This window comes from Hyla sarda, chromosome 9, assembly GCF_029499605.1.
Source record: "Hyla sarda isolate aHylSar1 chromosome 9, aHylSar1.hap1, whole genome shotgun sequence".
In the NCBI taxonomy this organism is placed as follows: domain Eukaryota; kingdom Metazoa; phylum Chordata; class Amphibia; order Anura; family Hylidae; genus Hyla; species Hyla sarda.
The window spans coordinates 164,015,009-164,041,676 of NC_079197.1; the positions used below are offsets into that span (position 1 = coordinate 164,015,009).

At 43.8% G+C, this 26,668-nt stretch overlaps 1 protein-coding gene across 2 annotated transcripts; it reads right to left on the bottom strand.

Moving 5' to 3' along the window:
* Window positions 1-844: 844 nt before the first annotated feature.
* Window positions 845-21,915, bottom strand: PPP1R18 (protein phosphatase 1 regulatory subunit 18). Of its 2 annotated transcripts, XR_008847986.1 has the most exons (5): window positions 21,417-21,915; window positions 17,398-18,792; window positions 4,016-4,208; window positions 1,591-3,933; window positions 845-1,531 (listed from the first exon to the last, which is right to left on the bottom strand). XR_008847986.1 is itself a non-coding variant. In XM_056540609.1 (4 exons), exons 2-4 carry the CDS (start codon window positions 18,649-18,651, stop codon window positions 3,914-3,916), a joined length of 1,467 nt encoding a protein of 488 aa, XP_056396584.1. In that variant the 5' UTR covers window positions 18,652-18,792; window positions 21,417-21,915; the 3' UTR covers window positions 845-3,913. The 2 variants fall into 2 exon arrangements, 1 of the variants encoding a protein (XP_056396584.1); XM_056540609.1 differs by having other exon boundaries at window positions 845-3,933.
* Between the last annotated feature and the right edge of the window lie 4,753 nt (window positions 21,916-26,668).

Consider the following 26,668-nt stretch of genomic DNA (forward strand, 5'->3'; position numbering starts at 1 on the left):
GCAACCAATCAGATTGCTCCTTTCATTTTTTTAGAGGCCTTTGCAAAAATTTAAGAAAAGATCTGATTGGTTGCTATGGGCAACTGGTCAACTTTTCCTCTGTACAAGTTTTGATGAATCTCCCTAAAAGATGTTTAAACCCGGAATACCCCTTTAGATGGGATGGCAAACCTACCATGTTTGAGTTCTGGGGATGTGCGGGCAACCAACATCACAGCACAGCGGCAACACACAGCTCCAGGAAGGTGAGGATACTGGTTCTTGACAGTGCTATGTCTGCCTATGAATTCCTTCTCCTTTTCGAGAGAACTTGTGATCATCTACTGGGACTTTCACCGATCACAAGTATGCATGCTGCTCCTCTGTTTAAGCTATGGGACTTTATGTAGAGATACATCACTCTCAAATGAGTTGTGGGTGCAGGAGTAGGAATCCCAATCCTTAAACTATTATGTAGATAAGACTTCGTACACCACTTTTTAAATTGAATCAAGATAGCTTTTATTTGCAATCCATAACAGAGATCTCTGTTTTGGATTGCAAATAAAAGCTACCTTGATTCAATTTAAAAAGTGGTGTACGAAGTCTTATCTACATAATAAGCTATGGGACTGCCAAAGATAGCCGTATGCAGTGAGGTTATCAGCTATCTTTGGCAGATAGTCCCAAAGCGTTGAATGGAGTGACAAACAGAGGGAACTCAGGACTCCTCTTCTCGGGATAGGCGAGTTTGGACAATCAGACACTATCCTGTGGATAAGTTATAAGCTTTTCTTATAGAAAACCCTTTATCATGTTCTGGCCACATACAGGTCCTTTTTGATGGAATAAAATCACTCACGTAGACTCTCATAACACTGTTTTATTAACAAAAAACAACACAATATGGCAGTTGACTTTGTATTTTGTTTAGAAATGATAAAAGATAAAAATCTGACAAAATAAAGCCACCAGAAGGTATCTGTGACATGAGACATTCACTATTTTTGTATGACAACCCTTCGTCACGGGTCTAGGAAAGACTGATCCCACAACATGAACAAAGAGCTTTTGAGATAGGATCTTCTGCCCCCCCCCCCCTTGCTATTACAAAATCGAGGGGGCCACAATGCAGTGCCCACAACGGTTCCCTTTTAGCTTTACTCAAAACAGACTTCGAAAACAGAGTTAACAGTAATGTTTACCCAAAATAGCACAATGGTCTTCATTTTTGTGGTCAGTGGCATCTCATTTCATAGACCTCACCCAATCTCAATGACTTGTCAGAAGATGGTTAAGAAAAAGAAATCTCAAATCATGGTCATTGTTAGCTTTTCTCTGTCCTACCAGCATTAATTTATTGATCCCTCCCTGTTTGGGTATAGGGAGAGATCCATCAAGCAAGGTTGACAGGGTAGGCAGAAGCCTCTGTGGACCACCACGATGACTGTTTTTTTCTCTTTCTTTAGGGGCCTAATATTTAGTACCAAGGCTTTTGAACACCTAGTTATTTGGATCTTCCAATGAGCTTGGAGACCTTTGGTCATCGTTACTTCTGTATGTTTGATGGAAGAAAAACCTCATTCTAAGTGTCTTTGGCCCCACATGGACCTTCATCCAAGTGCTGTACAAATGAACTATTAAAAAAAGGCCCAGAAACAAAGTTATTTGAGGGTCTATTGACAGTGTATTAGAGAATATTCTAAGAGTATAATCCATCAACTATACAAACCCTTGGTTGATGAAGACTATGTCATGGTCCGAATTGATCCCTTCACCCTCAATCCTTTTTTTTTTTTTTTTTACCAAGCTGCCACTTTACAGCAATTATGAAAAAAAATGAGAAAAGAACAATTTTCTCTGGCATGATGGGAGTTCTATTGTTTATCAGGGTCCTAATGGGTAAAGAAGTAAAAGTTAAAACTTAATAATACTGAACAAATTGAAACAAATGGGGTATTGACTTTTATTGTGGCATCCTTGACAGCTTGTCCTGGGTGACCCGTGATTGGCTATTATAGTGGTATCTATCATTGTTAGTCCTGTGTGACCCATGATTTACTATCAGGGTGTGTTCACACTATGTAATTCCCGCAGAATTCAGTGTGGTGAACTTTAACATCAGTGTGAATGGGTCTTCCGCGAAACCCGTTCACACTGAGCAATCTCAGCGGCGGACAATTCCGCGGCTGAAATTGTTTAGCACAGAGAATGAGCATGTTCATTCTTTGTGCTGAATTGCATCAGCACTGCATAGCCGTCAATGGTGACGGCGGAGTGCCGCAGGGTCCTACCGCCAAAGTATTTTGGCGGCTGCCAGATCTGAATCTCCACTTGCTGAATTCTGCCAATGGAGATTCAGCGAAATTCATGGTTGCCTATCTTTTACAGAAAATCCTACACCGGGCCACTATTGGAATCATACTCTTAATAGTAAAATATTACAGTACTTTCAAAATCCCATTCATGAATTGCATCCATCCAAGAAACATAAATGAGAAAACATACTGTACATACATATATATTAAAATTCAAAATTAAGTGCAAAACACAGTGCATTATTGAAGCAGATCTGCCTCTACTGGAATACTATAATGTCCGGTGAGCCACAGGTTGGCGACCACTGCCCTAAAGTCACAACTATGGACATAAGTTTCCAACGAGAACAGTAAAAATTAGAAAAAGTAATAATAATAAAAATAAAAAATAAAATATGCCGACACATTCAAAGGGTTTCTTTTTGTATGACCACCCCATTTTTTTCAGCAGACAATCATAAGAAGTGGATTGGCACTCATGATGATGGATATTAGAAATCTTAAAGCCTGGATAGCAAAACACTTGTTTATCAACATTTCCTTGTATAAAAAAAAAAAAAATACAAAAATATAAAAAAATATATATAAAAAAATACAAAACAAAAACAAAAAAGCAGTTTTAAAAAGAAATACTTGCCGGTAATAAGAACTAGCAGTTTTGTATTCATCTGAACCAGTGCGTCCTCATCTAGAACGGTGTCAACAGTCCTGAGCCAATAGAAGTCTTTTGTTCAGTGGCCATTTGTTAAAAAAGAATTCTCGACAGATACAATTTTAGCAGTGGTATAATATAGGTTAAAACCAGTACCATAGAGTATCACTCACTAGGAATACTTCTGGTGTAACCAATAATGTTAAAAACATTAACTGGAAACTTGGTTAGCGGTAAGAAACTTTAACGCAAAGGCTAACTAGCTAAAATTTACATGCTTCCGATGGACTAACTAGTAATGCGTTCAGTGGCTGCTAACAGTAACTTGTTCTACTAATAGTAAAGACATTACACAGTAACAAGATGACTGCTTTTCTGCCAAAAAGAGCCACACCTGTCCAAAGGTTGGAGCTGAGCTGCAATACCCAAATCAACCCATAGACATGTATGGCACTGTTTTTGGAACAAAGCTGCCAGGTTTTTAACCCAGTACAAAACTTTTAACATATAACTACTTATAAAACACTAATAAAGCATGTTAAGATACTATACATGGCTAAAACTAGTCTCCCGGCTAAACATGGTACAAATTCTAAGAACAGGTAATTGTTACTCATCCACTGTTGAAGGATTTCGATAGTCTCACAGATAAATACCGAAATGGTAAAATTGCCAAACAAGTTGTTTGTTCCATCATCAGCAGTTGTTGCCTCCATTGGAATAGTCAATAGTAGCAACAACATCACGACCTCTGGTTAAAATAGTTCCTGAACTTCAGAAGCAACTCTTCGTAGGTAGACCAAGGCCATCTGTTGGTCGTGAATCGTATCGGCTGGTTTTCCCACCGTTTGACTGGTCGTGTGTGCTGCTTTTATTGGTAAACATGGATCGCTCCATTGGTACAGAAATGCCAGAATCCACAGGTGCTTGGTGCTCAGTACCCAAAATGCTTTGTGACCTCTCCTCAGCGTTTGCAGGACTCATCTACAGTAGAAGACAATAGAAACGTGTTATGGGAAAGCATGACAATATCATAGGGTAGTCAACATCTCATCAAGGTACTCACCAACTATGAGAGCTTTCCTTCTTAAGATGCCTCCCAAAAGGGCACTTTCTTCTTCTTCGTCATCCTCTGGCTGAGCAAGCGGAGGGACAGGGACATCCGGCTCCTCTGCCGGGCCATATTCTGCTAACATAGAGCTCTCTGATGGATACTCGAAGGTACTCTCTAGATCCGCTTCTGGAAAGGAAATATTCATCTAAGGACAAAAAAAGTGAACAGAATTGACATTACTGGAAAGGGTTGAGGGTCTCAGAAGTGGAGACATGCAAGATAATGTGTTCATAGATGGCAGTGTGGATTTTTCTAAACACATTCTATATCTAAAAATAAAAACTTTTTTTTTTTTTTTTATTATTTCTTGCAAATACAGCACCACAGGTTGTGTGTAGTGCTGCTTCTCCCATTAACTTCAAATGCAGCTGAGCTGCAATACCACACACAACCTGTCAACAGGATTGGTGCTGTTTTTTTTTTTGCAAGAAAGAAGCAGCTTTTTTTCTATTCTTGGACAAGCTCTGTACATACTATGTCCTGAATCTCATGTACTTGTGAGGCAGGTTGGAGGGGGGGGGGGGGGGTTTGGACGCCTGGCACCCCTGTCAGCTGTTTGTGCAGGACCGGCGTTAGGGCGGGCAAACCAGGCAATTGCCTAGGGCCCCCATCCCCCAGGGGGCCCCCTGCTCAGTAGGGGGGGGGCGCAACTTTTTAAAGTGGCCGCAGGGCCGGCTGCTTGTTAAAGATTAAAAACCGTGACCAGCGGCGGTCCGGACACTTCTGCTTTTTCTATTTTTCATATTTCCTTACCTGGTCGCGCTCGGCAGGCTCAGGTAATGCGGCAGGTCTTGTGGGCTGTGTGGATAATATGACGAGTGACTGCCGGCTCCTCTGCACGGCGTCAGGGATGTCACTCCTCATTCCCTGCAGCCGCGGCTGCTTGAGTTTAGCAGTCCGGCCGCGGCTGCAGGGAATGATGAGTGACGTCCCTGACGCCGTGCAGAGGAGTCGGCAGTCACTCGTCATATTATCCACACACCCCACAATACCCACAGCATTACCTGAGCCTGCCGAGCGCGGCCAGGTAAGGAAATATGAAAAATAGAAAAAGCAGGGGGCGGGGGGCGGAGCAATGAGCAGGGGAACACTATACTGCCAACCTAATGTGGGGGGGGGGGGGGGGGGACATACTGCCAACCTAATGGGGGGAGGGAACTATACTGCCAACCTAATGGGGGGGGGGGGGAACTGCAACCTAATGGGAGGGAACTATACTGCCAACATAATTGGGGGGGGGGGGGGGCTTCCACCTAATGTGGGGGAACATACTGCCTACCTAATGTGGGGGAACTGCAACCTGATGTGGGGGAGCATACTGCCTACCTAATGTGGGGGAACTATACTGCCAACCTAATGTGGGGGAACTACAACCTAATGTGGGGGGGGGGGGGGAACTATGCTGCCAACCTAATGTTGGGGGAACTATACTGCCAACCTAATGGGGGGGGGGGGGACTGCAACCTAATGTGGGGGAACTATACTGCCAACCTAATGTGGGGGGGGGGAACTACAACCTAATGTGGGGGAACTACAACCTAATGTGTGTGTGTGTGTGTGTGTGTGTGTGGGGGGGGGGGGGGTACTATACTGCCAACCTAATGTAGGGGAACTATACTGCCAACCTAATGTGGGGGGGGGGGGACTATACTGCCAACCTAATGTGGGGGGACTATACAAATATGAAATTGTACTATTCCGATCCCTATAACTCTTTTATTTTTCTGTATATGTGGATGTATGAGGGTCATAGGGTCATTTTTTGCGCTTTGATTTGTAGTTGTTATCGGTACCATTTTTGTTTTGATGGGACTTTTCAATTGCTTTTTAGATATTTATGGTATTTGAAGTGACCAAAAATTAGCAAATCTGGTTAGTGCACTATTACAACTTTTGGGGCCCCTCTTGATTTTTGCCTAGGGCCACAATAAGCCTAAAACCGGCCCTGTAGAGGTACAGTGCCCAAAATACCTAGTGAACAGAGCCGGAAGCACACCGCTCCATACATTGAGAAGTGGCTGTGCTAGGCTACTGCATGTCAGCTCCCAGCATCCACTTTAACCACCAGTACCATGTTTTTTCAGCACAATAGCAACCACTCTCCTGAGACTTATCCAGCTGTAGGTATACAGAATGTGACTGCAATAAATAGAAGCAAAGTTGTTTGTAGAATGACAAACTATTTCTAAACGGTTCGTAGAGGCCGGGCTGAGCTGTATCATGCAAGCCTTCTCCTTCCCCCACCCTGCATGATTGATGTATAGGGTTTGGCTTCCAGCACTGATACATGTACAATCAATCATGCTGGTAGCTATGGGGGAGGAAGAAGGCGTGTATGCTTCTGCTCTGCTCAGTACAGCCTCCATGACTTGAGCTTAGAAGGAAAACATGATTTTATAACATTGTAAACAGTCAACAGCTATAGGACAGGTATAATTTGTTTTATTTCCTTATCAGCCATTTGTCCACGCCTGGAGATATAGAGATATATATATCCCTTGATACACTGTACTGACATTTTTCAATGGAGGCACAAAGGCAGATAGGGTACAGGATCAGGTTGTCAGTATGGCAGCTCTATCCTACTAATGGCACAGTATGACATAGGTGCCTTCAGCTGTTGCAAAACTACAACACCCAGCATGCCCTGCCAGCAACAGCAACTTTTGCAACAGCTGGAGGCCCCCCGGTTGGGAAACACTGTTGTAGATACATGATTTATCAAAAACCATTATAGTCAATGTCCAATAAAATTCAGTAGCAATAAGTGTCCGTGGTGATGTGTATTGAGTCTGATCGCAGGCCTGCCAGGAAGGGGTTAACCATGCTAATCTCTTAATTGGCTGGGACCCTGATCCGATTATATCATTAGGGGTCATTTAGGGGAGACAAGCTAAGAAGCCGAGATCTATCCAGGAACAGGAGAAGAGACTGCAACAAAGCGTTAAGGGCAGGGACAAGACGGACAGCAAAGAAAAGACGGAAGGGCCTGAGATATGGGGAACTATACAAAAAAAAATATGGTGTCCAAAGAAGAGGAAGAAGCTCAATCACAGAGAAGTTCTCCTCCTCTCTGAATAATCTTATTATGCCCGAGTTGTTATATCCTCTCAGGCTGCTCAATAAAAGAGTTTATTATCACTCTCTCGCCTCTCCGCAGTCCACATTTCCCTATTATTCCCTTTATCCATTGTCCTCAGGCCATCAATAATCTCTGCCTCTCTCCAGGCCCCGGGGGATTTCCAGACCTTCCATGTTCTCCCCTCCCAATCTCGCCCAGCTGTCTCTCCTCCCCCAACGACCCCAGATGTCGTGAGCCTTCTTCTCAAAGTCTCAGTGGGGAAGATTTATCAAAACCTGTGCAGAGGAAAAGTTACCCAGTTGCGCATAGCAACCAATCAGTTTTCTTTCATTTTTAACAAGGCCTCTCTAAAATGAAAGAAGCGATCTGATTGGTTTCTATGGGCAACTTTTCCTTTGCACAGGTTTTGATAAATCTTCCCAGTACCTCTGCCCCTCCTATTCCTTAACTCTCCCTTAGGGTACATTCAGACGAGCAGATTTACAGCGTATTTAATGCTGCAGATCCGCCGCTGAAGGACCTCTGTATGGTGCCTTTACGTGTGCCTGCTCGGAGCGGCAATACGCTGCTACGTGCAGACACACTGAAGCGAAGTGTGAGTCGCAGCGCATGCACGGTGTACTCGCACGCATCGCGGTCGCTCCCCCTGCACATTGAGCCAGGCAGAGAGCTGCCGTGATGTGCGAGTATACATCGCAGTGTGTCTGCTCGTAGCGGTGTATTGTTGCTATGAGCAGGCACATGTAAAGGCAGCATAGAGAGGTCCTTCAGTGGCGGATCCGCAGCAAAATCCGCGCGGAAAATCCACTTGTCTGAATGCACCCTTAGACCGTTGTCCAGCCTGAGACTGTCTACTCTAGTCCTGGTTGGCCCAGGCCTTAACCAAGCTCATGGCCTGTGCTTCACAACCAGATCAATTTATCAAATATATAAAAAAAAAAAAAAAACACATTAGAAAATAAAAGTTACAGCTGAGATTTTTCAGTAATTTTTGGTGCAGACACAAAGGGGGAGATTTATCAAAACCTGTCCAGAGGAAAAGTTGCCGAGTTGCCCATAGCAACCAATCAGATTGCTTCTTTCCTTTTTAACAAGGCCTCTGCAAAATGAAAGAAGCGATCTGATTGGTTGCTATTGGCAACTTTTCCTTTGCACCGGTATTGATAAATCTCTCCCATAAAGCACGTGGATTGTGTGGTGCCGGCTGCGCTCTTGTACTTTTGGACTTCCTAAAAGACGGCTACAGACATGTCGGTAATGTAGTCAGTCTGGAATGTAACAAGCAATCGGTGCCGACCAGTATGAACATTTTAAGGTTCTACTGAATGAAAAGGTATTCAGCTTTATGGTTGGTCCATGGCCATGTCCAGACAAAATAACACTGTAGACACTCATTCATCTAGTCAGGGGTCAAGTCCTGGGAAAAACATGTGGGAACTCAAATACAACATTTCCACTCAAGGGCTGGTCCTGCAGGATTCCTGCTAATGGGAACAGTGTTCCTGCTGTGGAAAAAGTGCAGGAACTCCGTTCCCATGTGTTCTGGAAGGAGTCGTGCCCAACATCTAGTGCCAGGTATTGATGTGAACAGGGCAGGCCATGGGCTGCATGGGGCCCTGTGCCAAATCACCTTTTGGTGTCCCCACCCTATTTTTTAAGCATCATTATATAATTTAAATCTTTCACCTATTGGGCTTTACAGTCCCCTTGCCACCAGGGATTTATAGAAGAAAAGAACAGAGGTCATCTTTACAGTGTTTAAGTGTAGGGTCACATGTAGCGTGCAATACGCTGTGGATGCACTGGCGCCAGTCACCAGAGTGAGCTCCCTGCTGCTGGGAGTTGCGGCGCATCCTCAGCGTGAAATACCCTGTGGATGCGCTACTTGTGACCCTACTGTAAATCCCCAGGCAAATCATAGCCCAAGACTACAGTGAACAGGATACAGATCTACACAGAAGTCCCAGACTTGGACCATTGTCGAAATTATGCTCTTAAAAAACCTCTTTGGTGCAATGTGTCTAATGTTCCAGACATCGGAAAATCACGTCAAGAATATGAGAGAAAACACTAACAGAGTTAATGTGAAAAATGGGGAACTTCACAGGGTAATTCAGAGTAAAGGAAAATCCCAAGCAAAAGGAGAAATAGAATGTTCTATTCTTACATAAAACATGGCGACACTGTGTATTTGTTGTAAAGCCATGTGTAGAGTTGAGTGTGACATCACCAGATATGGAGTCAGCGGAGTGACATTCCCTGGCGGGTGACATTGTCCGTGTGTGATATCGGGAAGTGTCTACGCATCTTCTGGATTCCGTCCCGCAGACTTGCATCCAGGGCACTGATAATCTCCTTATGCTGTCTATATATGGCCTCCCTTTTCTTGACCTTCTTCCTGTCTTTCCAAAGTCAACATTATTTAATGCACAACCGATATAGTAGGGATTCACATATGGGGGTGAGGTCATCATTTTAATTTTCTGTAGTAGTGTGTTTACAGGGGTACTCCGATTATACAAAACTGATCCCCTATCCACAGCATACGGGATAAGTGTCTGGTCCACAGAACGGGGCCAGTCTCTTACCTCTGAGCTCTCTGTCCCCCATCTTCTGGGACAAATTGGCCTCAGGCCGCAGCGATGTCCCACATCAGCCAATGATTGGCGCAGCAGGCTGTCACTCCTGAGACCAGTTTGTCTCTGAAGGTGGGGAACGGACTGCTCAGAGGTAAGAGACTGGGCCCCATCCTAAAGATCACAGGGGAGTCCGAGCTCTCAGACCTCCCGCAATCAGACTCCTATGGATATGGGATACATTTTGTATGATCCCCCTTTTTTTGTGGGTCCATAGGTGTGAATGTGAGGAGGACAACAGCTGGGGTTTCCACTGAGGGTTTAGCATTGGCGGTTTTTCTGACCCCCACCATTTCTTTAATAGAAATCCTTGAGTCACATGATGAAAAAATAAATAAATAAAAAAGAAATCACATGACCTATCATGATAAAGACACAGGTGAACACAACCCCCCCCCCCCAATAAATAAAATAAAAATAGAGCAAGCTGTAATGAGATTGACCAGGAGAGGTGTGACCCGCAGCAAGTCTGCAAATGTCACAGAAGAATGTATTAGCTGTAGCAGATGTGCGACTCTTCACATGAAAGCTTCTAGACCGATGGGTCAGCAAAACACGTGAAACATAAGATGCGAGATCGAGGACTGAAAGACATCAATGAAGTAGGAAATTGGTGCATGTAAAGCCTCTGAAATTGGAGACGCGCCTATAATGGTGCAGCACGAGAGAAGTGTTAAAATGCTGAGGTGTCCTGGATTGCAAAAGGTTATAACATTTCAGTGCTGGTTGGTTCAGTCCAGGCTGCAATACACAGAAAAGGGGAAGGAACTAATGTAACTAAAATACTATTTTCTTTTCCTGTACTTGATGCATCTGGTTTACTGATATGCAAACACAAAAAAAAAAAAAAAAGATATATTTATTTTTACTTTAAAAGGGGTACTCCGCCGAAAAACATCTTATCCCATATCCAAAGGATAGGAGATAAGAGGTCTAATTGCAGGGGACCCCAGCGATCTCCAGGCCGGCAGCGGTGGCGTCCGGGAACACGGAAGTTTGGAGCTTCTGTGTTTGTGATGTGATGCCACGCCCCTTCCATTCAGGTCTATGGCAGGGGGCAAGATGGCTAGCACGTAGCCGTCACGCCTCGTCCCATAGACATGAATGGAGGGGGCATGGCGGCTGTAGACGTCAGTCATCCGGCACGGAGCGGAGTTCACTCCGTGCATGGATGACTGGAGTTCCCGCGCTGGAGATTGTGGGGATCCCCGCGATCGGACATCTTATCCCTATCCTTTGGATAGGGGATAAGATGTTTTTCGGTGGATTACCCCTTTAAGTTCAGGTTCAACTGAATTGACAAACAAATTGATTCTTCCATTCTATCCTAAGAACTAATCAATCTGGAAAAACAGACAAAAAAAGTTCCAAAAATATTGTTTTTCCTCTGGGAAATGCATTACCATCCCCTTTATTAAAGGGGTTATCCAGGAAAAAACACACACATATATATATATATATATATATATATATATATATATATATATAATCTCAACTGGCTCCAGAAAGTTAAACAAATTTGTAAATTACTTAAATTAAAAAATCTTAATCCTTTCAGTACTTATGAGCTGCTGAAGTTGAGTTCTTTTCTGTCTAAGTGCTCTCTGATGACACCTGTCTCAGGGAACTGTCCAGAGTAGAAGCAAATCCCCATAGCAAACCTCTTCTACTCTGTGCAGTTCCCGAGACAAGCAGAGATGTCAGCAGAGAGCACTGTGGTCAGACAGAAAAGAACAACTCAACTTCAGCAGCTGATAATTATTGGAAGGATTAAGATTTTTTAATAGAAGTAATTTACAAATCTGTTTAACTTTCTGGAACCCCTTTAATGATGTACAACAGGGTATAAACCCTCACGTATCAAGATCTGGGGTACTGCAGATACCAAACTATTCTATCTTGAAATAATTAAAATAAACACACTGGATTGGCAGCCTCTACATGTTTCGCCGTTACAACAGCGTTCTCAAGAGGCAAACAGTGGCAATGGCTCGCTGTTTGCCTCCTGAGAACGCCCTTGTAATGGCGAAACACGTAGATGCTGGCAATCCAGTGTGTTTATTTTAATGATATCCAGATAGAATAATTGGGTATCTGCAGTACCCCAGATCTTGATACGTGAGGGTTTATACCCTGTTGTACATCATTAACACATTACCCATCTGGCATCATTTTTAAGATTTCTGGGTTTACTTTGAGTTTTATCTGAACACTGATTAAAAGTAAAAGTTTAGGAGTATTTCAATAAGGGTGTTTTACCCCGGGCTACAGCACTGGGGTTTGGTTAAGATATATAAATTAAGAGGGCCCCTTATGCCCTTTGGGGTGAACTGTTACTTATATATGCATTAGGAACAGACCCACCGTCCTGTGTGCGCAGTAAGGTTTGGAGGCGGGCCGAGTCCAAACCTTATTGCACACACAGGGCGGGGTATTTCACGCTGAGGACACGCCTCAACTCCCCGCAGCAGGGAGCTCGCTCTAGTGACTGGCGCCCGTGCATCCACAGCATATTTCACGCTACGTGTGACCCTCCAAACCTTACTCTGCGCTCACTGCGAAATTCAGCCAGCGGAATGGACGTCCACCCAAAGAATGAACATGTTAATTCTTTGGGCGGAATTCCTCCATACTGCATTGCCGTCTATGAAACGGTGCACGTCCGATGAATTTGACGGCGCCTGCTGTAAGCGGAATTCCACCGGCTGAATGTCCACAGAGAGTGTACTGTAGCGATACGTTCCTGTGAATTCCATCTGTTACAGTAGACTTTTCATGACGGTACTGGCTGTAATGATTTCATCCACCAGCTGCCCGGCCCACTATCAGCTGTCTCCCCGTAATTACATCTTTTTTCATTCTGTATTCTATTTTCTATTACTCATTGCTTCCATTTCCGTCAGCTCATCCTCCCCCCACGTCAGACATAGACTGAAGGCCAAATCGGGAGGATTTTGTTCTTCTCCGACTGCTGGATGTATATTAAAATATTTATTAACCCCCTATATAGGAACGTCTGCTCTGGCATCCACGGGGGCATGAGCCGGGCGATGCGAAATTAATGAGCAGTTACAATTTTTTGGGAAGCAGACGTCCAAAAAAGGTGTCCAGACCCAGATGGTGCAACGCAGGAGAGAGAATGTTTCTCAGAATGTTATCAGAATGTTTTCCAAAATTTAAAGAGCCAGTGTTTTTTTTTTTTCCCTCGTCCCTAATAAAAGGGTATCATATGTGGTAGATCAACGTTTCCCAACCAAGGTGCTTCCGGCTGTTGCAAAACTACAACTCTCAGCATGCACGGACAGCCTTTGGCTGTCCGGGCATGCTGGGAGTTGTAGTTTTGCAACAGACGGAGGCACACTGGTTGAGAAACACTGCCCTAGATTATAGTGCAATACATTAGTGCCAACTTTTCAGAAGGTTTAAAAGGGGTACTCCACTGGAAAACATTTTCTTTTAAATCAACTGGTGTCAGAAAGTTAAACAGATTTGTAAATTACTTCTATTAAAAAATCTTAATCCTTCCAGTACTTATCCGCTGTTGTATACTACAGAGGAAGTGGTTTTCTTTTTGAATTTTCTTTCTGTCTGACCACAGTGCTCTCTGCTGACACCTCTGTCTATTTTAGGAACTGTTCAGAGTAGAGAGAAAAACCCCATAGTAAACCTATCCTGCTCCGGACCGTTCCTGAAATGGACAGGAAAAGGTGTCAGCAGAGAGCACTGTGGTCAGACTGGAAAGAAATTCAAAAAGAAAATAACTTCCTCTGGAGCATTCAGCAGCTAAGTACTGGAAGGATTAAGATTTTTTTAAATAGAAATGATTTACAAATCTGTTTAACTTTCTGGCACCAGTTGATTTGAGAAAAAAAAAAAAAAAAGAAATGTTTTCCAGTAGAGTACCCCTTTAAGTAGCTGATACTTTTGGTTACCCATTGATTGCCGGCTGGCAATTTGGCCAATTGAAGTGTGTTGTCTCAGCTATGCTTAGACCCATGAAGTCCTCTCTCCCTTTAGGTCGATGGTCTCAAAACTGCAGCCCTCCAGATGTTGCAAAACTTCAACTCCCAGCATGCCCGGACAGCCGTTGGCTGTCCGGGCATGCTGGAAGTTGAAGTTTTGCAACATCTGGAGGGCCACACATTAAAGGGGTACTCAGAGACCTTTTTTTTTTTTTTTTTTTTTTATGAACTAGTGACAGAAAGTTAAACAGAATGGAAAATTACTTCTATTACAAAATCTTTACCCTTCCTGTACTTTTTAGCAGCTGTATGCTACAGAGGAAATTCTGTTCTTTTTGAATTTATTTTTTGTCTTGTCCACAGTGCTCTCTCGCCGACACCTGATGTCCGTATCAGGAACTGTCCAGAGCAGGAGAAAATCCCCATAGCAAACCTATGCTGCTCTGGACAGTTCCTGACAAGAACAGAGGTGTCAGCAGAGAGCACTGTGGACAAGACAAAAAAGAAATTCAAAAAGAACAAAATTTCCTTGGTAGCATACAGCTGCTAAAAAATACAGGAAGGGTAAAGATTTTTTTAAATAGAAGTAATTTACAAATCTGTTACATTTTCTGGCACCAGTTGACTTATAAAGAAAAATTTCCACCGGATTTCCCCTTTAAGACCACTGCTTTAGGTGCTATGGCTCATAGGTTCCCTACAACGTCACATTTATATAAAGTCATTGGTTATGGCCACATTAAAGGGGTTATCCAGGAAAAAAGATCTCTCTCAACTGGCTACAGAAAGGTAAACAGATTTGTAAATTACTTCTATTAAATAATCTTAATCCTTTCAGTACTTATGAGCTTCTGAAGTTAGGGTTGTTCTTTTCTGTCTAAGTGCTCTCTGATGACACCTGTCTCGGGAGCCGCCCAGTTTAGAAGAGGTTTGCTATAGGGATTTTCTTCTAAACTGGGCGGTTCCCGAGACACGTGTTATCAGAGAGCACTTAGACAGAAAAGAACAACCTTAACTTCAGAAGCTCATAAGTACTGAAAGGATTAAGATTATTTAATAGAAGTAATTTACAAATCTGTTTAACTTTTCGGAGCCAGTTGATTTATATATAAAAAAGTTTTTTCCTGGATAACCCCTTTAACTACTGAGTGGGCTCTGCATTGCTCCTCTAAGATCACAAAATGTCTCCCTGCTATCGTCTCATCTGACTAAATACATATTGAAGTTGCAGTCAATGTTGTAATAATTTTAGTAATAGAAACTTGCAGGATCCGAATTTCAGGGGTCACAAAGTCACATAGTGTTGTGTAAATCTGCAGTAAACATCCATCTAAAAGAGCTTCCTGCGTACGGTTTTAGTACCTTCCTGTGTTTACATGTACACAGCAAATAAAGGGAACATGTATCCGAAAGGAAAATCCCATAAAGGAAATTCCCATAGGAGGGTATAGGATGACAGGTGTCCTATACGGTCAAAAAGTTGAGATTCATCAAAAATGTGCACAAAGGAAAAGTTGCCCATAGCAACCAATCAGATCGCTTCTTTCATTTTGCAGAGGCCTTGTTAAAAATGAAAGAAGCAATCTGATTGGTTGCTATGGGCAACTCAGCGACTTTTCCTCTGGAAAGGTTTTGATAAATCTCCCCCCTGGTCTTGCCCCAGGTCAGATCAGTATTGTATATTAGACAAGCAGGCGGCCCATGAGAAGCCATTGCCCCACTAATACAGGCCTGCGGTCAGGAACAGCCGTCTCGCGTTCCCAACAGCCACCAAATGCCCACGATCACCCATTACCCCTCCCCAGAATCTCCTCCCCACAACTTGATATAATAGCAGAAAGTAGGGGACCACTATGAGGGAGTATGACAGTCATATCAGACTACATATACGGTTTGTTGTCTGTTACCATGGAGACACATAGGTCTGCTTAACAGCTGTAGGCAGAAAATTTTAGATGCCCTGGAGCAAATTAAATTGTTGTTGTTTGTATATGTCCATTATATCCGAACTAAGAGAGTGGCCCTTATTTACTAAGAGTGTTGTGTAGTTTTCTTTGTGGGTTTTAATTCCCTACAATTTATTTTCCACGGTATTTACTAAAGTTTCCCTACATTTTCCACTTCCCCTACACTTTGCTTTTTTTATTAAATTTTATTTTATTTATTTTTTTTTTTATCACCTGCTCTGATCTGTCTGGTTTTCCTCATCTGAAATCCACCACATTTTCTGTGGAAACCATAGTAAATATGTGTTTTTTTTTGTGAAAATGTCGGGAACACACCCCTTTTTGGAGACCGCACCCCCTTTTCCCAGCAGTTTCCCCCCTTTTTGGGGTTTTCTTAGCAAAATGGAGAGTTTGTCGGGGTTTTCAATTCTGGCGCATATTCTGGCACAGACAGAATTTCTGGCGCAATGTGACAGAGTCTGGCGCGCAACCCGACAAAACATGTCGGGTTTGCAATAGTAAATGAGGGACAATGTGCACACTCCCGTTTTTTTATTATTAATTTTTTGTATGCATTTTCAGCCAAAAAAAAAACTCGCCCATTTTTCTGCCATCTGGTCCAAATCGAGCCTTTTTTTGCATATTTATTTTCAGACTTTCTTAGACACAGCTTTTTTTACGGCTGACAAAATGGCCCAAAATACTGTGTGTAAACATAATCTAAGATTGTCTTTGAACATGAGGACTATTGGGTGCAAAGAGCAATTCTTGATTTGAGGGGACCCTATAATTAATATTATATACATACATACACACACACACACACATATATATATATATACATACATATACACACACACTTATTATTATAATTTTTTTACCTTAAAAACGTACTACTTTAAAAACGTATGCCCTATCCAAGACTCCCTGCCATCTCCAGAACAGGGCCCCGCATGGGGTGGTGTGTCGGCATGCACTCTATTTATTCTCTATGGGAGTGCTGTACTCTGGCATCTCTGGTGTTCCCATAGACAGTACCATATGCATGTGTCGACATGGTGCCCCATGCACTAGGAGAGACTGGTTCCTCTTCTGGAATTCGTGGGTGGTCCCAGAGGTCAAACGCCCCACAACAAGACATTTATCCTACAGATAGAGAATCGGCTGACAACATATATGTGCACAGAGAGCTAGAGGCCCCAGTTACGTCAATGGGCCGAATTTACATCGGCAACCAATGACAGGATACCGATGTGTACGCACAGAGGGCCAAACCATGATGTGACAGAGCTCTTACTGTTGTATATAAATATATATCTACACACACACACACACACACAAATACATAGGGGGAACAATAAATAGAAATAACTGTGGTATGCAACTAAACTGGGGAGCCCAGAATGCCTATATCCTGCAGCTCTGCAAACACTCCGTAACTTGTTTTAGCCTGCCAATGGAATGATGAGAGATAACATTCTATAGGGGGGAGTTGTCACATAGGGGGGTGCGGAAAAGGAGGAGAGATGAAGGACAACACTGGTGTAGAATTAAAGAGATAATACACCAGTTATACATTACATTTGTTTTCTTGCACAGCACTGCGACTGAATAGATTGAAAGGATTTTTTGTTTTTAGGGATAACATTATTATACTTTAACATTTTGATGCAAATAAAGTCAAGGACAAGGATAAACCATTTCTTACCTTCTTCTTGTCCTGACTGTGTTTGGCGAGACAGGACCTCGACAAAGCCAGGTAGCCCCCAATGACTTTGATCTCTTCTGCTGTTGGATAACGTTTCTTGCCAGACTCCGGCTTGGTTCCCGGGGATTTAGCCTCTGTGACAGCATACCCATTCTCGCAGACTGCAACTTTTCGTGGGTTGACTGTAATCGTATTGCCCTTCCTCCTTTGCACAGCTTGATTCTCTCCAGTTGTCCTTTTGATAGCCTGGAAATTACAAGTGACTTTTGAAGGACTGAGCCCGGTTTCACCATCTTCGTCTGTTTTTCCGGCATTAACCTTGAAGGTTTCAGGCCTTGACAAGATTGGAGAAACCTGGGTAGCCTGCTTTAACCTGGCTGGAGATGCTGGAGACGCTGGGCGCAGCTGGAAAGGAAAAGGCCTAACTTCATCTGTCATGCTTTGCCTGGTGGTGAACCCACTCATGGCCATGGGGGCCGCACAGGTTGAAAGCTCGGATGGCTCTGACTCAACAGAGGAAGAGGAAGGAGTGACGTAGGTAGAGAGAATGGTTTCCTGAGTTAAAGTCTGGTTTCCCGTGGCAGTATGAAAGCAGGAAGGCGAAGGCGGAGCAGGGTTTGCAATACTTGAGACCTGGGTTTCAGGCTCCACTATTACCGGAGTAGTGGGCAGTACAGTTTTGGTTACTCCTTCTTCTCCATTTACCCGTTGTAAACATGGGTCACTATCATCTTCTGTCCTTGAACCTCCAAATCGGCTAAGCAACCGGCTCACCCTTCCTTTAACATCTACGGATGGAGGTTGATGCTCCTCTAATGGAGAATCTTGCTCCTTCACGTCATTTGGAAGATTTGTATCTCTTACTAGGTCATCTACCTTTGGAATACGTTGGACTGTTTGCTCGGTGGTAGACTTTGGTCTAGTGCAAGAATATTCTGGTATTCGTCTTTGCTTCTCCTGTTGGATAAATGGATTTTTTTGAACTGGTCCAATATTTTCTCTTAAAACCCGACTCTCTTTTTCCTCTTCTTCTCCGCCACCTCCTATTTTTTCCTCTTGTTCTCCTTCAGTCTCTGTTTTGTTCTCCAGCATAGAAGCCTCAGCCTTGGCCTTCCTTCGCAGAATGATCTCTCTCTTCCAGGGAGGCATCTTGGCAAGTCGTTCATCTTCCTCCCTCTCTCTCCTTTTCATTTCTTCTTCTTCTTTTCTTTTTCTTTCTAGGAGATGGACCTTCCAGTCTGGAACCTCCATCATTATCGTATTGATGGATCCAAGGGTTAAGCTTGGATATTGACTTGAATTCCTGGGTTATTTTTCACAAGCCATGATCAATAGTTGCCAAGGAGGCATGGCAGAAGGAGAAAAGCCAGATTGGTTTACCGTAGTTGGATGTTTCTGAGGAAATACAATACAATACAGTGATTAAAAGGTCAGAAAAGATGGCAACATGAAATAAGAAAATTGATTAAGCAACTACTATGGAGACATAGATGATAATAATAACAAACAACAGTAGTAAGAAGATGGAAAAATAAATATTTGGCCTTCACATTTATGGTGGTCACATCTATTGAGTCTAAAGGAACATGAGAACAGCATAATACTATATACTAATATATATGTCTCTCAACCATTGTCTGAAATGGTTGAGAGACGTACGACATTAATAATATGGCATCTTATGGTAATCGTCCATCACCCACTTGGTACCCGCTCTACACCTGGTGCTCTGTGGCAGCGCTAATATGCATTTCACTATGATAATTGCTCATCTATTTATCATGGGGAATAATAGCAAACACCAAATTAAGGATTACGGGTTGTAATTCCAAAATTGTATGTAGCAAGCCAAATATTTTAGCAATGACAGAGGAGGAGGGGGCGACAGTGTAAACAGACTAATTGCAAATGAAAGTGGGATGACACAGTATGATGAGACAGTGGGAGAGCAATAATAGAATTAACCGAGTGTAGTGAGACAGCTCAATGCAACCAAACAATGGAGGATAGAAAAGGGGGGGCTAGCACAATGCAATTATATGACAGCATGGTGCCAAGACGGTAGAGCAAGAGTGCAGTGCAATGGAATGGTAGTATGGGACTTTGTGGTGAGCCAGTTAAGTGCCAGCGCGATGGCAGTAGACAGAGACATCCCGGTGCCACGGCAGTAGACCGAGACATCCCGGTGCCACGGCAGTAGACCGAGACATCCCGGTGCCACGGCAGTAGACCGAGACATCCCGGTGCCACGGCGATAGACACATAGCCCGGTGCCATGGCAGTAGACTGAGACAGCCCAGTGCCATGGCAGTAGACTGAGACAGCCCAGTGCCATGGCAGAAGACTGAGACAGCCCAGTGCCATGGCAGTAGACTGAGACAGCCCAGTGCCATGGCAGTAGACTGAGACAGCCCAGTGCCATGGCAGTAGACTGAGACAGCCCAGTGCCATGGCAGTAGACTGAGACAGCCCAGTGCCATGGCAGTAGACTGAGACAGCCCAGTGCCATGGCAGTAGACTGAGACAGCCCAGTGCCATGGCAGTAGACTGAGACAGCCCAGTGCCATGGCAGTAGACTGAGACAGCCCAGTGCCATGGCAGTAGACTGAGACAGCCCAGTGCCATGGCAGTAGACTGAGACAGCCCAGTGCCATGGCAGTAGACTGAGACAGCCCAGTGCCATGGCAGTAGATTGAGACAGCCCAGTGCCATGGCAGTAGACTGAGACAGCCCAGTGCCATGGCAGTAGACTGAGACAGCCCAGTGCCATGGCAGTAGACTGAGACAGCCCAGTGCCATGGCAGTAGACTGAGACAGCCCAGTGCCATGGCAGTAGACTGAGACAGCCCAGTGCCATGGCAGTAGACTGAGACAGCCCAGTGCCATGGCAGTAGACTGAGACAGCCCAGTGCCATGGCAGTAGACTGAGACAGCCCAGTGCCATGGCAGTAGACTGAGACAGCCCAGTGCCATGGCAGTAAGTAGACTGAGACAGCCCAGTGCCATGGCAGTAAGTAGACTGAGACAGCCCAGTGCCATGGCAGTAAGTAGACTGAGACAGCCCAGTGCCATGGCAGTAAGTAGACTGAGACAGCCCAGTGCCATGGCAGTAAGTAGACTGAGACAGCCTAGTGCCATGGCAGTAAGTAGACTGAGACAGCCTAGTGCCATGGCAGTAGACTGAGACAGCCCAGTGCAATGGCAGTAGATAGTTCGGTGCCATGGCAGAAGAGTGAGACAGCCCAGTGCCATGGCAATAGACAGACAGTCCAGTGCAATAACTAGCCAAGACAGCGAATCAAGACTGCTTTGTGCAACAAGACAGCAGAGCAAGGTTGCCCAGTGAAACGAGACCGCAGAGCAAGGTTGCACAGTCTAATGGGACAGCTAAGCTGAATCTCACAGTGCAACGAGACAGCACAATGCAAGGCTCAAGAAACACAATGGGATCCCCAGGATGACAAGAAGCAATACATCTAGGGGGGCTAGACAGACTATCGTAGGCGGGGACATGGCAACCCAAAACAATGAGATGGTGGAGAGTCCATACAGTGAAATGAGACATCATCAGACCAGTCAGAACGCTCAGTCAAGATAGATGTGACTGCCACAGATGAACAGTTTTATAGTAAGCGGCCTGTCTAGAGACAATGGAGAGACAAAGGAGCAGCTGTCCACACATACTGACATATAGACAGACATCTATAGGGGGGGGTGTCTCTATAATCTGAGCTATACAGAATGATGGACTGTGGAGACTGACAGTAAAGTGTGTATACATAGAAAGTCACTATCTATCTAGAATATATCATTATATATGTGTAATGGTCCCAGTATACATATCTAGTACTTCCACCACTTCTCCCCATATGAGTAGCGTCTCCCCCAAATGGCGGGTCCTCAGTTTTGGGTCATATGTACGGAAGCCTTTATCTTATGACAACACGTATACATAGGAGTATGAATGCAGAATGTCAATGTATGGGATTAATATGGGACAAGGCATGCCATGTACATACCACGCTGCTCTCCTCCACAGCTGGACCCAAACGCTTCCCAATCCTCGGTGTCTCTCCGCTACGTCCTTACGATCATTCCCGACTCCGCTTCTCCGGGGAAGAGACCCTATTACAAATCCAAGGCGAATCCATCAACAACTTCTCCTTTTCATTGCCAACGACCCGAAAAAAAAAAAAAAAAAAAAAAAAAATATATAAAAAAAAAAATCACAGCTCCGTCCCGGTCTGTGTCGGCGATATTATTCCAAGCTTTATTTAAAAAAACAAAAAATTACAAATTTTTACAGAAATTTCTAAAAAGACAAATGGCCTCCAAACATCCCCAAAAGAGAAAAAGGAGTGAGAGAAAAAAAAAAAAGAAGAAGAATTTGATTCACAGACAGAAGGAGCCTGAGAGGGTGGAGGGTGAGGTTACTGCTATGAATAATACTGAGAGTAAAGGGGGAGGGTGGAAGGAAGGAGGGGGATATACAGCCCTATTAACCCTCGCACTGCCGAGGCAGCCCAGAGCCTCCGGTAATATTACAAAAAAAACACATTCCGATACTAAGTGCTCACTTCCTATGACAACTTCCTCTGATCTTCCCTATAGAGAAGGCGAATTAAAAAAATAAATAAAAAAATAAATAAATAAAAAAATACTAAAGACATCAAAGATGCGGTCTCAAATCTTCCAGATCTCAGCGTTCTCTGCCCAAAATGTCGCCTTCATGTATAGTGGGTTTTTTTTTTTTTTTTTTTTTTTGTGTGTAAATGTATCTGTACGGTAAATAAATTAAAAAAAATCCTGGATTATCGGATGTTCTGGATTATCAGACAGTTACGCAAATGTATTAAACCTTCTAAGGATAGCGGATGTTCCAGATTTTCTTACAGTTCCTAAACAAGAATAAGGTTAGGTGAGTGTTTTTCCAACCAGGGTGCCTCCAGCTGTTGCAAAACTACAACTCCCAGCATGCCCGGACAGCCTTCGGCTGTCCGGGCATGCTGGGAGTTGTAGTTTTGCAACAGCTGGAGGCACCCTGGTTGAGAAAGCCTGCCCTTTTCTGGCCTAGAGGGGGATACAGGAACTTTTCTTCATATTATCACCCCGTTCACCGATCACACCCTGTTACCTTCATCTCCCCCTGCTGGGAGTTGTAGTTTTGCAACAGCTGGAGGCACCCTGGTTGGGAAACCCTGCCCTTTTCTGGCACAGAGGGGGATACAGGAACTTTTCTTCATGTCATCACCCCGCTTACCGATCACACCCTGTTACCTTCCTCTCTCCCTGCTGGGAGTTGTAGTTTTGCAACAGCTGGAGGCACCCTGGTTGGGAAACCCTGCCCTTTTCTGGCCTGGAGGGGGGATACAGGTACTTTTCTTCATGTCATCATCCCACTTACCGATCCTGTTTTCCAACCAGGGTGCCTTTAGCTGTTTCAAAACTACAACTCCCAGCATGCCTGGACAGCCTTCGGCTGTCCGGGCATGCTGGGAGTTGAAGTTTTGCAACAGCTGGAGGCACCCTGGTTGAGAAACCCTGCCCTTTTCTGGCCCGGAGGGGATACAGGAACTTTTCTTCATGTTATCACCCTGTTTACCAATCACACCCTGTTACCTTCATCTCTCCCTGCTGGGAGTTGTAGTTTTGCAACAGCTGGAGGCACCCTGGTAGGGAAACCCTGCCCTTTTCTGGCCTAGAGGGGGGATACAGGAACTTTTCTTCATGTCATCACCCTGCTTACCGATCGTGTTTTCAAACCAGGGTGCCTCCAGCTGTTTCAAAACTACAACTCCCAGCATGCCCGGACAGGCTTCGGCTGTCCGGGCATGCTGGGAGTTGAAGTTTTGCAACAGCTGGAGGCACCCTGGTTGAGAAACCCTGCCCTTTTCTGGCCCGGAGGGGATACAGGAACTTTTCTTCATGTTATCACCCTGTTTACCAATCACACCCTGTTACCTTCATCTCTCCCTGCTGGGAGTTGTAGTTTTGCAACAGCTGGAGGCACCCTGGTTGGGAAACCTTGCCCTTTTCTGGCCCGGAGGGGGATACAGGAACTTTTCTTCATGTTATCACCCCGTTTACCGATCACACCCTGTTACCTTTATCTCTCCCTGCTGGAAGTTGTAGTTTTGCAACAGCTGGAGGCGCCCTGGTTGGGAAACCCTGCCCTTTTCTGGCCTAGAGGGGGATACAGGAACTTTTCTTTGTGTTATCACCCCCACTTACCAATCACACGCTGTTACCTTCATCTCTCCCTGCTGGGAGTTGTAGTTTTGCAACAGCTGAAGTCTCCCTGATTGGGAAACACTGGCCTGGTACATTATTTACACAGTATTCCAAAAATGTATCCATGAGCTCCCATTGACCAGACAGGGGCCAAATGGGCGCCCTCTTGGGTATAGGTACATGGGCCAAAAAACCTCACCCCTGTGCAGCACTGTGCCATGGCGTTTGGTCAGAGCGGAGGGGAACGTCCTGAAGCTCCTTCTGATTTCAGAGATGAACCACACAGAAAGTTATAAAGGGGTTTTCTACAATTAGAAAAATAAAATAAACAGTGCCACTTCTGTCCTCAGGTTGTGTGTGGTATTGCAATTTTTGTTTTTTAATCAACTGGTGCCAGAAAGTTCATCAGATTTGTAAATGACTTCTATTAAAAAAAATCTGAATCCTTCCAGTACTTATCAGCTGCTATATGCTCCAGAGGAAGTTCTTTTCTTTAAAAAAAAAAATTTTCAGTCTGATCACAGTGCTTTCTGCTGACACCTCTGTCCATGTCAGGAACTGTTCAGAGCAAGAGCAAATCCCCATAGCACACCTCTCCTGCTCTGGACAGTTCCTGAGACAGACAGAGGTGTCAGCAGAGAGCTCTGTGAAAAGAAAAGAACTTCCTCTGGAGCATACAGCAGCTGATAAGTACTGGAAGTATTAAGATTTTTAAATAAAAGTAATTTATAAATCTGTTCATCTTTCAGGCACCAGTTGATTAAAAAAAAATAATGATTTTCCACCGAAGTACTCCTTTAAGTGAATGGAGTCAAGCTGTAATACCACACACAACCTGAGGACAGTTGTGGAGCTGTTTTTCGAAGGAAATTTTTGTTTTGACACATAAATCATCAGTTAATGTTCGTGTGAACATACGGTTAGGCTTCCATGAGTACAGAGGGTCACCACAGAAATATAAAATAAAATAAAACACCGCACACTATACTTTTTTTTTTTTTTTTTTGCATTGTGGCCAGAGGTTGACGAATGCCATTGTATGTTGGAGGTATATGATGGGGAACACTTGTAAGAGTTATTGTCATTTGAAAAAAAAACAAAAAAAAATTTAGACATGTCATGCAAACATGTCAAAACTTTTGATTGGTCGGGGTCTCAGAGCTGAAACCCCCACCGACCCCTTGATATGGCCGGGAGAAGTGTGTGGCATTGCACTTAAAGGGATACTCCGGTGGAAAACTTCCTTTTTTTTTTAAATCAGCTGGTGCCAGAAAGTTAAACAGATTTGTAAATTACTTCTATTAAAAAAATCTTAATCCTTCCAGTACTTATCAGCTGCTGAATATTACAGAGGAAATTCTTTTCTTTTTGGAACACAGAGCTCTCTGCTGACATCACGAGCACAGTGCTCTCTGCTGACATCTCTGTCCATTTTAGGAACTATCCAGAGCAGCATATGTTTGCTATGGGGATTTTCTCCTACACTGGACAGTTCTTAAAATGGACAGAGATGTCAGCAGAGAGCTCTGTGTTCCAAAAAGAAAAGAATTTCCTCTGTAGTATTCAGCACCTAATATGTACTGGAAGGATTAACATTTTTTGTAATAGAAGTAATTTACAAATCTGTTTAACTTTCTGGCACCAGCTGATTAAAAAAAAAAAGTTTTCCACTGGAGTACCCCTTTAACTTCCCGACTTGGTGCTGGTTCTGACTGCAGGAGATCGGTGGGGGTCTCAGCACTAAGACCTAGACTGATTTAAACTTTTGATATGTCGGCATGACTTTAATGCAGTGTGAACATAGTCTAAGGACCCATGTCCACGGGTCAACTGGCTGCAGGAAATTAGTGCCGATCACGGTGATTGGCGCTCATTTACGGAGCCTTTACAAGGTGCGGCCAGGAGGCACGCACAATTAATGAATTATTTGCGTGATGCGCGACCGCTAAAGATGATTTTTATCGTCCGCATAAAAGATGAGATCAGCTGTCGAATGAGCATTTGCGCTTTCGTCAGCTGATCGCTGACCCTTTTAAATAAGTGGATTATCAGGACTGACCATTCCTAGGAAAACTCATCCACCCAATAATTCACCTGTGTAAAAGGGCCTTAAAGGGGTACTCTGGTGGAAAAAAAAAATTTCAATCAACTTGTGCAAGAAAGTTGAACAGATTTGTAAATTACTTCTATATTAAAATCTTAATCCTTCCAGGACTTATCAGATGCTGTATGTTCCACATGAAGTTCTTTTCTTTTTGAATTTCCTTTCTGTCTGACCAAAGTGCTCTCTGCTGACACCGCTGTCCATTTTAGGAACTGTCCAGAGTAGCAGCAAATCCCCATAGCAAACCTGTCCTGCTCTGGACAGTTCCTGATATGGAGAGAGGTGTCAGCAGAGAGCACTGTGGTCAGACAGAAAAGAACTACACAACTTCGTGTGGAGCATACAGCAGCTGATAAATACTGGAAGGATTAATATTTTATAGAAGTACGTTACAAATAAGTTACTGTCCACATTACGTTTGAGCCCTACGTCGCAGATATACGTTAAAGGGGTACTCCGGTGGAAAACTTTTTTTTTTTTTATGAACTAGTGCCAGAAAGTTAAACAAATTTGTAAATCACTTCTATTAAAAAATCTTTACCCTTCCTGTACTTTGTGGCAGCTGTATGCCAGAGAGGAAATTCAGTTATTTTTTTAATTTCTTTTCTGTCTTGTCCACAGTGCTCTCTGCTGACACCTCTGTCCGTGTATCAGGAACTGTCCAGGGCAGGAGAAAATTCCCATAGCAAACCTATGCTACTCTGGACAGTTCCTGACATGGACAGAGGTGTCAGCAGAGAGCACTGTGGACAAGACAAAAAATAAATTCAAAAAGAACAGAATTTCCTCGGTAACATACAGCTGGTAGTAAGTACTGGAAGGGTAAAGATTTTTTTAATAGAAGTAATTTACAAATCTGTTTAACTTTCTGGCACCAGTTGACTTATAAAGACCTAAAAAAAAATGTTTTCCACCGGAGTACCCCTTTAAACCTAT